At 38.9% G+C, this 15,941-nt stretch overlaps 1 protein-coding gene across 1 annotated transcript in view; it reads right to left on the minus strand.

Annotated features, from left to right (window-relative positions):
* Positions 1 to 1,018: 1,018 nt before the first annotated feature.
* sez6b (seizure related 6 homolog b) overlaps positions 1,019 to 15,941 on the minus strand; it is a gene marked incomplete at its 5' end in the record, with an annotated part of 82,712 nt that continues 67,789 nt past the window's right edge. Inside the window, 8 exons of the mRNA XM_040006383.1 lie at positions 1,019 to 4,022; positions 5,274 to 5,282; positions 5,774 to 5,873; positions 6,521 to 6,629; positions 7,413 to 7,448; positions 8,993 to 9,187; positions 12,088 to 12,279; positions 15,558 to 15,752. Coding sequence (XP_039862317.1) covers positions 3,993 to 4,022; positions 5,274 to 5,282; positions 5,774 to 5,873; positions 6,521 to 6,629; positions 7,413 to 7,448; positions 8,993 to 9,187; positions 12,088 to 12,279; positions 15,558 to 15,752 — 866 coding nt within the window. The remainder of the gene's footprint in view (positions 4,023 to 5,273; positions 5,283 to 5,773; positions 5,874 to 6,520; positions 6,630 to 7,412; positions 7,449 to 8,992; positions 9,188 to 12,087; positions 12,280 to 15,557; positions 15,753 to 15,941) is intronic.

Genomic DNA, 15,941 nt, shown 5'->3' on the forward strand with positions numbered 1-15,941 from the left:
TGTCCAAGTCATTGAATACAAGTGGTCCGATCACGTCCATGCCCACAGTTTTATAAATTCAAGCATCTGGGCATGCAGACTATTTCCACAAACATTTGTGGTTGCTCTCAGGACCTCAGTTAATTCCAGTGTGGTACTATGGCCAGATGCAACCTGTTCAACAATCATGAAATTTCCTTTTTTCTAAAATATTCCATACTCAATGTTAGAAGTGTTATAACAAAGTGTAAGCAATTGGGAACCACAGCAATTCAGTCAAGAAGTGGTAGGCCAAGTAAAATCACAGAGTGGGTTCAGCAGATCCTGAGGCACATAACGCGCAGAGGTCTCCAGCTTTCTGCAGAGTCAATCACTACAGTTTTCAAAATTCATGTGGCCTACAAATTAGTTTAAGAACAGTGTGTAGAGAATTTCATGGGACAGGATTCCAAAGCTCAACAGCTAACATCACAAATGCCCATTTGGAAGAATGAACAAAAATTCCCATAACATGGAAAGCCTTTCCAGAAGAGCCGAAGCTGTTATAATATGATGTCGCACTGGGTGGGGCGACATCATATTAAACCCTATGGATTTGGAAGGGATTGCATGTGAAGGCAGTTGAGTGAATACTGTTAGCACTATAGTGTATTTGGTATATCCAGATGAATATCTTATAATTAAGCAAGTTTAAGGCTAGAATACACGAAGGAATAGGACTCTGTGTGTATTCATTTTGTCAGCAGATTTTGGTTTAGTTTATTTTGTTTAAAATGTAATTCAGTTTTAGTCGACGACATAGCACAAGATTATAGTAGACTGAATCTAAAGTTGATTCAGTTGACTAAAACATAAAGTGTAAAAGTTTGTTAAGACAATTGCTCCACACGGTTTACAAAGCATCTTATTTTCCTTGACATCAAATGCTAACTGTGTTAATTTGTTTTCCTCCAAAGCAGAGATATTTTGTTATGTTTCCATGGGCCCCCCACCCCATAACCACACAAATGCCTTCAAATGTCACTTTACTGCACAAAGACATTGCTTCTGATTGGATCACTTCCAAAAAAACCCCAGTTACTACGCTTGAGGTGCTTGTCTTAATTTTTTTTGTTATACTAGAAAACCAAAATATTTGAGGAAAGGTTTGAAACCATGACTATAGATTAGAGAGTTTTAATGAAGCACACAAACCACGGACTCACCACACGTTTTGAAAGTGCCCACTGTTTTTCTGAATAATAACCTTTATTGAAGATGTTTGTGAAGTAGATCAATAAATACTTTATATACAATTAATCAAAAAATAGGTTATCATCAAAGTAGTTTGCAAGGGTACATGTTATCATAGGACAATATTGTATACATTGTATGTTGAATGACAACAAAAGTCTGAATTTGTACCTGATCTGCAATCAGTGCTAGCTCTGGATGAGATGCTACCTAAATTATTATAACTTAGTTTGTAACTGAACCAAGGATAAATCAGTCCTGTCTTTCATTCTGCACAATGCATATGAATGTAGGGTCAATACCATCATTTCATAAAGTCAAATCAAATCGCAATGATCCCTATAGTGCTGGATCTTGACAGAGTATAATAATGTCATTTTAATGTAAATTAATTAGTAAGAAATCAATGTTCAATAATTTCTTTAAATAGTAGTATTAGCTAAGTGAAATGAAAAAACCAAAACACTACTGAGCTATAGCTTGGAATTAGCTTAGCTTAGCATATTGGAATCAGGGGAAAACAGCTAGTGTGGCACTTAGAAAAATTAAAAAACACAGACTGAATAAAAACAAAAGTGGCATGAGAGCTCTCATGAAAAAGAAGCAAAACTTTTAGGAAAAGGTCCTGTTGCCTTGCACTAATGTTGGACTGGACCCTGTCTCCATTCAGTTTCTACACAGGCTAACAATAAATCAACTGGTGAACAATGATGCTAGTATTTTACCAGGCTTCATAAAATGCAATTCCAATAAGTCTGGGAGAATGCTAAATCTCTGAGCGTCTGTAATAAAGTAAAGGCAATCCAAATTAAAATTCTACACAGAGCTCACATATCACCTTCTCAACGCCATAAATACAATTCTGACCTTTCTCCGCTGTGCCCTAAATGAAAAATAGAGGTGGGCAACCCCACACACTGTCTATGCACCTGCTGCAAAACACAACAATTTTGGTGTGTCAATGCAACCCATTGTGCATGTTACTTGGAGTGGCAAATGACAAAATCAGGGGGAAGTTTGGAAAGCAGCTCTACGCACTTTTAACATTCTGTGCTAGGAAATGTGTCCACGGCCCCATCTAAGACTCAGTGGCACCGGACAGTATTGGAATATGTATATGTGTCACTAGATTTCTTAACATGCAAGTTACATAGTCGGGACAAAAAGTTTAATAAAATATGGGACCCATTTATGGCGTATGCCAGTTTGGATATTTCTGCTATTTTCTCACGGGCTCTGGTACAATGCAAGCAAGTCACTGCTGTTTTACATATGTGTATTGTTAATTGTATCTCATAATCAAAGTGTCTGGATTTTCCATTTATTTATTTGTATTCTTGAGCCGGGTTGTTTGTTTTGTTTTGTTTTGTCTAGTTTGTTTTGTCCTGTTATGTTGGTTTTGTTTTGTTTAATGATGGTGTCAGTATAAAGTTTAAAACTCAACAAACACATGGAAGGAAAAAAAATTATAGCATACTAAGTGCAAAAAAAAAGAAATGCAATTCCAATGAAGGCCACTGGATGCTAGATACAAAACCATTCTTGGCCGTAGCTGACGAATGTTCAAATAGCACAGAATCTTCTTAAAGATGGAAAATAAATACTTTATCAATTACTAAATAACATTACTAAAAGTGTACTGGTTGTTATGTTGGAAATTATTGCTTCATTATTGCAAAACAATAAGTTTTGAATGTAATACCATGTTACATACAAATTTACTGGCTCATTAATCTGCTAGCATTTGATAGCTAAAGCAGCTGGAGACACAACAGACAACTTATCATTCATCTTATACTATTTTAAAATCTGCCCAAAGTCCACCATCTGAGGTGCATGTGTAATTGGTGCACTGTAATATAAAATTCACTCATAGCCTTGCACTCACTGTCCAATGACAAAGTTTACATTAGCAATAAACTATAACAGCGTTTAATTATTTTCTTCAGTTTTTCAAAGAATTCAGAGAATGAAAAGTTTAAGAAATCCATAAAACTATAAAAGGGGCTTTAATATTTTTTTTCCAGCTTGAGTCATTGTTATCAGATGTAGTTTGTTTTTAAATGGAGCTTTGGAGTTTTGGTTTATCTTCGAGCTCTAGCTGTTTCCCCCTGCTTTCAGTTTTTATGCTAATCTAAGCAAATTATATATTGCATTGATCACTGTGCTGAACATACAGACATGAGAACATCACCCTTTTAGAGAGACAAATATTCCTTCAAAGGTCTTTTATTTAAGACATTTTATTTGTCAAAGAACAGATTCAAGCAACAACAGTTTGGGGATAATCAGATAATTGTTTATACTGTTGCTTTTTTCTAACATTAAAGTGTAAAATCTTAATATACCAATGTACCGCATCCCAACAATCCGTAAGCATTGTTCCTTTAATGGTGCTAGACGACAATGTGTATAATGTACAAAACACAGCCTAACACCTGTGGTTATATGCACTTAATGGCATTGCTTTGCATTGATCCCTCTGCTTTCTGAGATGTTACTTTGCACCGAAAGTTCTCAGGATGTGAGCACAGCGTTAAAAACTGTACAAACTGCTGCTGGACGGTAACTGTTGAAGAACTAGAAAAATATTCTGGTGGCTCAGCTTTTCCAGGGGTGCTGTGGTGGCCTCTGCCAGGTAAATAAAGAAAAGTTCATATTCAGTGTAGAGAAACCAGGGTGGAGGTGTCAAGCGAGTTACCAAAGGAATAAGTGTGGGGGATGTTGAAAAGGCCAGCAGGCGTCTTATCTGTCCATTAAACACACATACATTGGAGTCTTCAGATAGAAACCTCGTATTCTCTGGATTCCTGTGAAGACATTGCACGAGTTTGGTCAGCACTCAAAGCAGTCAGAAAACTAAACCAGTGTACACTTTAAAATGGCAGGACAGCATGTTACACAAACATGATGGACAACAATGGAAACAATTATAGTTTTTAAATTATTAATAAAAAAAAAACAATAAATGAACAGAGAAACTTTAAAAATGCAGATAATTTTATAGAGGTGCACTACATCAGCGGTCCCCAGCCCCCGGGCCTCGGACCGGTACCGGTCCGTGAGTCGTTTGGTACCGGGCCGCGAGAGTTGAGGCTCAGGTGTGAAATGTATAGTTTTCAGGGTTTTTAGCGGTTTTCAGCGTTATTTTGTTATCGTTTTTACCGTTAACTCGGTTTTCCTGGGTCTTTTCACGTGTGTTATGAATAAATCTTCTTTTTTTCAGTACCGGTACTAGTTTTATTTTGTTGTATTTATTCGCGACACCTTAAAGGCCGCTGCACTACATGAAACAAAATAATACTCATCAACTCTTCTCTGTAACAGAGTCTGAGCTTGGTTCACCCGAATTGTAAAACTCAAAAACCAGTTCAATTTGTTGTTATCTATGATCCACCTGACCTTTACTCACAGTTCCTCTCAAATTTCTCAGACTTTTTGTTTGATTTAGTGCTCAAAATAATTGTGAGTGATTTTAACACCCATGTAGATGCTTAACAATGACAGCCTCAACACTGCATTTAATATATTATTAGACCCAATTGGCTCAACAGCTCAACCACCACTTTAATCACATTCTGGATGATGTTTTTTTTGTGTCATATGGCTTATAAACTAAACATTTGTGTTTCTCTTTTGTCTGATCATTTCTTAATAACATTTAAATTCACAATAATGGGTTCCACACCACAAAGGCACCCTTGTTGTAGATGTTTTGCTTGAAAAAAGAAGTGTGTAGCCCTATAAAAAAGGCTCTCTGTAAATCTAAGACATTGATTGAAGAAAATAGGTTTCACTTCAGCGCTGTAGCCTGGCTGACAGACAGTCAGAGATCTGGCTGCTAAAAATGGAGCAAAGTAGAAGTGTAATAAAGCTTGAAAGAAATCCTAGTACATGTACCTCAAATTTGGTCCTTTTGTGACCAAACTGTTATATAGATAGGACAAATGTGCCAATATTTTAGAGTATTCAGGCAAATGAATTCACTTTTGATACATAAGTGAGTATTCAGGAAGTATAATCACAAGAGTATTTCACAGGAGGATTGAGGACTGACTCACCTCATTGTTCTTCAGAAATCGGAAGCATGGAAGGTGAACAAAACAGCAACTTAGACACTAAAGGAACATCCTCAGTTGCCATATGTTATTGAAGAACTAAGTGTTGAGAGCAAACGTTTGTTCTTATTTATTAATCACAGATATGTTACTGTTGCTTCTCCTAAAGGAGATGGTATACTGAAAACTTGGGATGTGTGATCAATATATGATGTTTTTCTTTGACAGTGTCATAGTAGTAACTTTCAGTAGATCTTCCACTCTTGCATTTGATTCAAATCATCGTGGAAAACTTTGTGGTGCTGATGACCCATATTGCATTATTCAGAGACCTGCTATGTAGCCTTACCTTACTAATATAATAAGGGTAGATAATATTAAAATAACATCCATCAGTATACCACAGTACAATGCAAGTGAACCACAAAGTGGTTCTAAATGAATGGAAGGCCATTAGATTTGATAGCGTAACAGACTGACAGCTGTGGGGAATGTTGACTCACCATTGTCTCATAAACTGAGTTATAAAGTGTAGACTCTCCAGTGATATTTTCATATGGTAAGTTGGAGTACAGAGTGAGTCTTAGTGGCTTCCTCTGGAACCTGAGCACACAGAGAGAAGCACACATCAATTAAAAGGAGACAAAAACAATTAAAAAACAAAAAAAACCAACAACACTAGTTTGTTAAAACAGCTACTGTTTTCATAAGCAAGCGCTTACAGAGATGCATGTGCATAAAGAACATGACCTTACGTGCTTTAACTGAAAAACTGTTTATTTTTTACCAAACTCTCATTACTAATGATTATCTTCCACAAAACCCCAATTCAGGTATAAATTAGAAGTGTGTGTTTGCTTTCTGCACCAGTTTGAGGCCACACTCTGGCCTTTTGCTCAACATTGTTCTAAAATCCATGATACTAATTCCTTGGCAGGTCCTTTCAGCTAAATATATTTTCATTTGCTTTCAGTGCATCCCAGTCAGACCAAAGCCCCCCAAATCTCCTTATTTGTGACAGAGTTCAGAAATTTATGTTACTAAAAGCTTGCATGCACATTGCATGACTCTGCATTTGCACTGCTTCTCTCATTGCATGACAAAGAGAGGCTGTAGTATTACCGTGCTGGAAATAAGTGCTTATTCCAAAAATTGTAAAGATTATGCTGTGTATATTTAAATTCTTTTCTCTAGTCATAATGTAATTTATTCTTTTTTTCAGCAGCATTTGTCAACTAATGTGGACATACTTTGAAAAATAAAGGTAGAGCCCAATGATGAGGATGAGGAAGAAGGTGATGGAGATGAAGACAGCCAATGCTACTTGGGCTCCTTCCATCCTTAGGTCTGCAGTAGGTACTGTTGGAGAAAAAAAAGATTGTGAAGGTTTAACTTTATTTGCAGCATTTTCATCATGAATTCCTGATTCACACTGAACAGTTGATATTAAGATGGGCCTACTACTTAAAATCTAGAAAGCAGTGATGTGGTCATTAATATAAGATGACAATACTGATGAATTCCTCCTCCTCCTCAGAAGCTTCATCTTCCTTTACTATTGGAGTCCTAGGGTCAGAGCCTTTTAGTCTTTGTGAAGTTATTGAGATTTATCTTCATTGATGGGCCTCCATGTCTTGAAATAACAATATACTTGTTTTGTTTTATTTGGTTGCTTTAATATGGATTCATACATTGACTGAATTAACTTATTAAGACCCAGAGGTTTGCCTGCTAACTGGAACCCAACCAAGTGATCACCTTGTAGAGCTGACTCCAATATTACCAGTGGTTTGCAAAGTAACTACCAGAAAGTACAGTAATATACGTTTTTCAAATGACAAACTGTGATTTGATGTCTTTAGTTTTATTATACACTCTAAAAATTACAAAAAATGCAAAAGCGTTGAAATAATAGGTCTGTTAATATGTTTGACTGCTATTACACACCTTTACACATATAGTTGAATTCCCCTCCAGTTGTCTTTATTTTTTATACAAATTATGATTATATATTGCATATATATTGGAAATATTTCTAGCACAAATGATCCTTTAAACTGTTCATCCCTGATGGTAACTCGTTGTGTGCAGGTAGAATCAGAAAGTTTATACAAAGACTTTTATCTCTGTAGGTAAACTTACCAGCTACTCTGTGCTTATCATACTCTGTTGGGTGGGCTGAGAATACAGAAAGAATGAATGTTAAATAAAAAACAGCAAAAGAAATTAAGAAAATACTTAATAAGGTACCGTTTGGCTGATTTAACTGAATTTTATTGACTATACCACCAGATACACTCTGTCAACAGTGATGAAAGTTTAACAGAATAAAACTTCTTGACTTGATCACATGAAAAATTACATGTGCAACTACAGCCTAACTGAAGGAGACATTTTGCAAGCACAGTGAATACTTTTTTTTAATCAACATTTTTTTTTTACTTGCAATCATATATATGCATAATGTTCACAGTTTTGTGGATTGTTATGAGTTTAATTCCATTTAAAATCGAATCTATCAGCTTACAATTTTCCTGGTTGGTATGTTAATTAATTTAATCTCATCTATCTAAATAAGTCAGCTCCCTTAAAGTTTTCCAGTTAAATTGCTTAAGAAGTGAGCTTTTGATTGTTTGGGCTACCTGTAGTATATCAGGATTTATTTTTTTTAATATTTTTTTTATAAATCAGGTAAAAATAAAAAACTTACTGAAGTGCATTTGGATATACTCCTTATTACTTTATTGTACTGTACATTGCAAAGATTACAGTACAGAATCCAAATGGCAGAAAACTCGCAGGATGATATTGCAAAGGACCAGATGAGATGCAAACACAAGGGCAGAAAGGCTACACCTGGGAGGACAGCCGAAACTATTCAAGACAATGAGACAATGTACGAGAATGGGAAAAATCATTACCAAAATAAACCTGGAAGCACAGAGCAGGGACTATAATTGTAAGGAGATGTATTTTGTTTACTGAAATGTAATTTGTATTGGAATTATTATAATTTTGGTACAAAATGCAACAAAGGCTTATTGAAACCCTTTTTCTGCTCAGATATACTGTACCGTTTGCAATCAGACAACAAATCAGTTCATTATTTTGTGCATATACAGCAGCTTGACTGTGCAACCTCTGAGACTCCTCTAGTAAAAGCAAATTACAGATGCATACCCTCACTGGAGTCCTGATAGGTCTCTCCTGCCTCGTGGTTGTTTGTTTAACATGTCCTTACTGCACCCTGTATCCCTGAGTTGCCTTGATCAAACAGCAGGCTCAAGGTAAAGGCTGCTCTTTTGTTATTTTAGCCTCTAGACTGGAACAACCTTCTCCAAATTGTCAGGACAAAAAAAATCAATTTGAAAAAAGACAGTTCTTTTTCCATCTATGGCCTTTCACTGTGATTGATGTGAGTTTCTGCTTTACTTTTTTTTTCTTAAGATGATCTGTCTTTCAGTCTGTAAGGTTTCATCATGGTCACGTTAATGTCATCTTTCCAGATCACGTTGCTATTCAAGGTTCATTAATACCTTTTTTTGCATTTTTTCTTTGACTTTTGTATGTTTTGAATTTGATTTAATATGGAATTTACATTTCCAAATATAACCTTTTTGCTTCTGGCTTGGCCACAACCGGTTTTTCTGAGCTGTTTTCCTTCACATGATCTTAAAAAATGAATTGACAATGTAGAAACAAGTCATGCTGCAGTTTTCTACCTTTGCAGACAGGTGGCAGCCCACTCCACTGGGACGGGTGTCCAGGAACACAGTAGAGAAGAGGTTCACCCAGCAGCTGATGGCCATTCTGGCAGGAATAATGCAGGGTCTCTCCAGCCTGGAAGTGGAGCTTATTAGAGCTGGGCATCCCATAAGTGGGGGTTCCTGGATGATTGCAAGGCTCGAAGGTCTCAGCTGAAGGCAAAGTAATGAAAAATTATGGTCACAACTGTGTAATTAATTAACTCCATGGCAGGTCACAGAGTTGTTGTTAATTAGTATTTCTAACAGAATGCCATTATTTAATCAGCGGGACAGGTGGAAAATTATATTGTCAAGATTTCAATTAAATTTTGTTGGTTATTCACAATCTGCAAAGAAAGACAGCAACTATTGTTGTAACAGCATCACTGTCACTCTTACGATATTCACTAATAACTAAGAAATGTCAAAATTTCTGTCCTGATGGGAGTTGTGTCCTCCAGGATGACAGTACCACCATTCACAGGACACAAGGTCTTAATTAACGATTTGAAAATGATGAAAATGAGATGAATCATATCCTGTGTTCTTTGTATTCCCCAGGTCTAATTGGAGATTTAATACACACTGAAGCTTGTTTGGTCTGGTCAGGTGTCCTGCTTGGTTTCTGGTTTTAAACAAAATTGGGTCATTAAATTTAGCATTGATGAAGTTAGTTAGAAATCTGTAAAAGTGCAGTGAATATCTCTATTTCTACAACTAGGATATTATAATCTGAATAGTAAAAGACTTAAAGTAGTTGATGATACTAGTTCAGACAATTTTAAAGAAGGCCTTCATACCAGTTTGAAATTAATAAGCAGGCTTAATACTTTCCGTGTAGATAAAGCTTATATTTAGGGTTGGATCAGGTGACCTTGGACCATCGTAGTTATGTTGCCATAGGCTGAGGCTGCTGGGGGCTTCCTATGCTGTGCATTTCTTTTTTTGTATTAATACATATTTATACACTACTATTACATTTACTCACTAGTAACTATTAAACTCTGACTCTTTCTCCCATAGAGTACATTTGTCCTGTCTCCCACTGCTCTCTTTTTCTTTCATTTCACCACCAACTGGTCACGGTAGATGGCTGCCCTCGCTGATCCTGGCTATGGCTGACGTTTCTTTCTGGTAAAAGAAAGTTTTTCTTTTCCAGTGACATCAAGGGCTTGCTCGCAGGGGGCAATGTTGGGGTTTTGTCCTATTATTTAAGGGGATTGTATATAAAAGATGGACATAATGTTGCAGATGAGCAGTCCAGAGTTCACTGGTATGATGCAGAAAATTTGCATTTGCACTGTTTCTCTCATCTGTACCTTGGGCCTCACAGTTAGAGAGCTGACTTCTGTCAATGAATGCTACATACACTGAGTGGTCTTCCAATGGACTTGTGTGTTTCTTAATAAGAAAGGTAAGAAAATCCCAGAAAGTTGATTCTGTTCATCTGGATGCAGCATTTTTCAGTGAGGGTGTTTCTTCACTCATCAGAATGACTTCTTCAGTCTCAGCTGACAGGTGACAGCAGTTCTCCACAACCTTATAAGCAGTGTTGCATAATTACTAAAACTAACTCCAAATGTCTAACAGTTGTCACAACCACAACAACAACAACCTCATTTGTTGTTAAAATACAAATTGTGATGATCATTGATCAATGGTGATTACTACAAAGAGAGTTGGGGAATGTCTGCAATCACATCTGTCGATCAGAACTGTTTTCTGTCATATCCAACAGGCCTTGCAATACTATATTATCCCAATAGACCATTGCTCTTAGAGTGCCTGGTTTTTTTGTGTTTCCTAAAATTTCCAAAATTAAAAGTAGGACCAGAGGCACAGCCGTTAGCTCATTTCTTGTGAAGACTGACGCCCTCTTTACTTTTCATTTTAGGCTTTTACAGTTTTTTTTAAATTCACAGTTTATTTATAAAACTACCGTATTTCCCGGACTACAAAGCGCACCTGAATATTAGCCGCACAAGCTAAAATCAGGGGAAAATCCTGTTTTGTACATACATTAGCCGCACCTGACCAAAAGCCGCAGGTGTTTCAATGTTGACTTATCATATGTAAGAGAATATGCACAAAGGGAATTGTCAGGAAAGAGATCGCTGTTTGGAGACACACCCCTTTTATTAATATTTTGAAAAACAAGTTATGGGTACATATTTGCACATGTAGTACATAACAGTAACCTATAGCACACCAGAAAAATAGATTCAGACTACCTTTTAGGCTCAGGTGCAGTGACACGGCTTTAACAAGAAGAAAAGTCATTCACCACCATCTTCCTGCGCACTAAAACCACCAAAGTCCTCTTCTCCAGTGTCGGATACAAACAGGCTCAGGGTGGCTTCGTCATCCACTCTCCGCTTCTCTCCTTCGTTGTCACTTTCAAAACCAAAGAAATCCTCGTTGTCAGTGTCAGAGTCGAACACCCTCTGAAGGGCCGTGGCGGTGTCCTCCTCTCCATCATGCAGCAGTCCAGCCCTTCAAAATCCGTTGGTGATCGTGGATGTTTTCACACTTTTCCACGCTGTCAGATTCCACCGGTGGAGTTGAGCCATAACTTGCTTTTCGCAAGTTTATCGCCGCTCGTCATCCACGCCTCCCGCTGAACGTGTAGCGCTACTTTGAAGTTTGTTTTTCGCGCTACTTCGTACGGCACTACGTTGCCTGGCGGATGGACATGTGACTAACATACCACTCTTGAACCCCGATCCTTCCGCCAGGCAACGTAGTGCCGTACAACAGCGGAACAAACAAAACAAATCGTCTTACGATATGACAAAAATCACGGACAATCCATAGAAAAGCCGCACCTGACTAAAAGCCGCAGGGTTCAAAGCTTGTGCAAAAAGTAGCGGCTTATAGCCCTGACAATTACGGTATAAGCTCTCATTAAAAGTGGCACAAGTACAATGGCTACATACAGACCCATAAGACAGAGCTTACATATAAAGCTTACAAATACCTTCACACACCAGAAAAATCTCCTCATGAAGTCTGTCTACTAATTTCAGTCATCTACAGTAATTATTAAAAGGGAAGGAAAAGTGTGTACGTACGCAGGCATCTAGGTAGCTTCTGGCTCCACCTGGGGCCTGATGATCCCCGACTGAAGCAGGTTAGCAGGCTGTTTCCAGACAGAGTGAAGCCCTTGTTGCAGATATACTGAATAGTTGAACCTACGGTGAAATGAGTACCTGACAGCACCCGTCTGCTATGCTCCACCTTTCCAGGGTCAGTACAAGACACCACTGGGAGGACAAAGAAACAAAGATTGGTCATTACTGACCAACTACTGACCAGCATTTTTTTGTTCTTTACTCTCCTGTTTATTTTGTCTCACCTGAACAGAGCGACATTACTAACCATGACCCTAACTTCAATTCCAGCTGATCTGAAATGCTTTTAACAAGAAAAGCTCAAAGTAAATGTACCAATGGCGAATGAAGTATGCATGTAAAACAAAGTGCAAAGAAAACCCCCAAAGAGTTTGCTTGTTGTGGTATCTCTTTGTCTTTGCGCTTGAATGATTGTAATATGTTACAGGGAGCCAAAGGACAAATGAACTAAAATTACTCTTGCTTGGTGTCGTGTATTGCACTGGATTATTGAAATCTGAAGAAACAAGACCTACTGGTAATCTGGAAGTCCCAGGCTTTTCTAACCCTCTGTCAGCCAAGTGGAAGCTAAATTGGCTAGTCTTTTAGCATCAATTCATATGTAAATTAGGTTGTTACCTGAGAAGTGGGGGAGTGGGGGTGTGTGAATGATTGCTGATTTCTAACTGCCAACTGCCTCTTTGTTTGTGTGTGGGGGTGGGGAGCTGCTAAAAGCTGTGAACTTCCTTTTGTGTTGAGGTGGATGCAGTTGTCATCTTGCGGGGGGTTACTAGGGTTCCATCACTACATGACTGCTGGTCAGCAAACCTGGGAAACCCACAGATCATTGGAGCTATGCCGCGAAACCGCTTCCAAGACCTCATGCAACACCTACGCTTTGATGACAGGTCCCCCCGCAGTGATCGAGCAAAGACTGATAAGTTCACTGCAATTTCCAGTGTGTGGGGATCATTTGTCACCAACTGCATCACGTGCTACAACCCTGGTCTACATATCACCGTTGATGAACAGCTTTTCCCATCAAAGACTCGGTGCTGTTTCCTGCAGTATATTGCAAGTAAACCTGACAAGTTTGGGATCAAGTTTTGGGTGGCTTGCAACCTAAAATCCAAGTACATTTGCAATGTCTTCCCATATCTTGGCAAGGACCCCAATCGTCCCACTGCGGAGAGACTGTCTGAAAATGTAGTAATGAGGCTGATGGAACCATTCCTAGACAAGGGCAGAAATGTTACCACGGACAATTTCTTCACATCGCTTTCACTTGCGCAAAAACTTCTTAGACGAAAAACCACCCTCCGCGGCACAGTCAACAAGAGTCGCCGGGAAATGCGATGTGTTCACTGCTACAGATACACATGTGGTAAATGCAGACTACAGATACCATGGCAGTACCAGGATTGTGAGTGATTGCTGAAAATGTTGAAATGTACTCACTCACTTTTTATTATTATTTGTAAATATGTGTACAAATGGTTGGGTTTTTTTGTACTGTTTTTATCAATAAATCTCAGCAACAAAGGACATACACCCATGTGTGTTGATTTCTCCCTAAGATGGCAAACTGAAACACAAGTTTCCTTGTGGCTCAGGAAACTAAACACTCCAAGTTGGTGACTTTTGGAGATTTATTTTCCTGGATGATTGAGAATGCATCAAGACGAACACAAAAGGAAGTTCACAGCTTTCAGCAGCCCCCCCCCCCCCCCCCCCCCCAAGACAAACAAAGAGGCAGTTGGCAGTTAGAATTCTCTCTGTTGCAGACACACTGCTGGCCCTGTGCTGGCCCAGAACAGTTCAGCTCTGACCCTAACCCTAACCCAGCCTAATGTGTACTTTAATCAAGCCATGTAATAACAACATGTGCCAGAACATGATACTACAAAAGTAACATGATGACTGATTCTTACATAGTGCTTTCCTTCTCTCCCAGATTACTTGTGCTCTGTACAACATGCCACATTCACCAACTACACACTTTCAATAAACTGAGTGCTTCCTAACTACATTCATACACATTCACACTCTTGACATACTGACTGGAGGAGCCAGGGATCGAACCGCTAACTTTCCAATTGGTAGGTGACCTGCTCCACCTCCTGAGATACAGCTACTCAGTGGTAAACATGAGTAAACCGTCATTAGGTTTTGGATAAAGTGTACACTCACAAACCTGTCAAACCTGCATTTGAAACGTTGGCTACCATAGCAGTATAGTATTGCAACATGGCATTTGGGTCTTCTAACTAAAATAGGGAAATAGGAACATAAATAGTGGGATCATTGCCAGACCTGGCCCACATCTGGTTGACATACACCCTGCTATGAAACCAGTCAGTCAGAAGTACCAGCTTGATGCCAGATTCCTGGCCAGACCTGTTTTCTACGAGCCTGGACCACATAAACCAAACCATAATTGGGCCAGATGTGGCATGCCATCACATAAACAGTGCCATCTACACCAGGCCTGGCCCATATCTGGATGACATACCATTTACCACGCCAGAAGTCAGCCAGCAGTGCCGGCTTGACACCAGATCCAGACCAGACCTGTCTGCTATGTGGGAGGGCATCCTATTCTTCAACCAGCACTTGTTACAAAGTCAGTCAGTGCGGTTGTGTTGGTCACTCTGTCACAAACAGCACATCCAAGCTCATCCCAGAAGTGCTCATTGGGGCTGAGGTTAGGACTACAGGGAAGCCATTCCATAATCTCTACTCCAAATTCTGGAGCTGGTCCCTGATAAACTCTGCTCTGTGGGGGCGAGTGTGGAGTTGAGATATGGGATTACCACTGGTTGCAGAATCTCATCTCAATAGCTCTCCTCATTGAGGTTGCCTTTAGTGATGACAAGCATTGTTTTACCAGTCAGGGAGATGTCGTCCCACACCATCACGTCTTCTCTACTTTACAGCCTGTCTCTGATATTGTAGTTACAACTTTGCCTTCAATCTGGAGATAAGAGAAGGGCTCACTCCAAATAATTCTGCAGATTGGTTTTGTGGAACACCAGCTTGAAGTTGCACTGTGACACAAGAACTATCAAGATCATTCAAACATGGCATGCTTGAAGCAGACATCAAGTGACCACTGTAGCAGGGTCCATGCTCACAGGTGGTCCTAACCTGGGGTGATAATCTAAAATGTTTGGAACTGGCAGAGAAGATTTGGCAAGTTTTTCATGGGTGCTGCTCAAACCATAAATGTATTTTTCACTCACAGGTGCTTTAACGCAAGGAGTCACTGCTTTCCTCTGTTTTATATTCTATATGATTAATGGATTAATTAGACAAAAACACAGATTAACAGTGAGACAGTTAATTGTTTATCACTAAATACAATTTTTTTTAGCTGTAGCTCATCTGGACTATTGAATTTTGACCTATACTTGGCTATACCGATTTCTCACCTCTCTCACAGCTCGGGAGATCGCCGCTCCAGGTGAGGTCCCACTGGCACATGAGTAGTTCGGAGCCTACCACCTGATAACCAGGGTAACACTGGTAAGTCACTACGGTGCCCTGAACCAACTCAGGGTGAGATGTACTCTTCCAGCCATTAGAGATCTCAGGGAGCTCAGGGCAAGTGTCATTACGAGCTACTTCTGCAGGAGACAGCAAAAAGAAGAAGACAAAAATCTGATGGATGTAAGGTTCGACTGAAAGGTGCTTTACAAGACTTTAAAGTTCTTTCTATCTTTTACTAATGTCAGTTAATCAGTCTCTCTACCTTTCAGTAATTATGGCTAAAATAATGTTTGAAGATACTGTTTTAAATCCAAAATGTCCATGTA

The sequence above is a fragment of the Simochromis diagramma genome, unplaced genomic scaffold (assembly GCF_900408965.1).
Source record: "Simochromis diagramma unplaced genomic scaffold, fSimDia1.1 OVJJ01000024.1, whole genome shotgun sequence".
Classification (NCBI taxonomy): Eukaryota; Metazoa; Chordata; class Actinopteri; order Cichliformes; family Cichlidae; genus Simochromis; species Simochromis diagramma.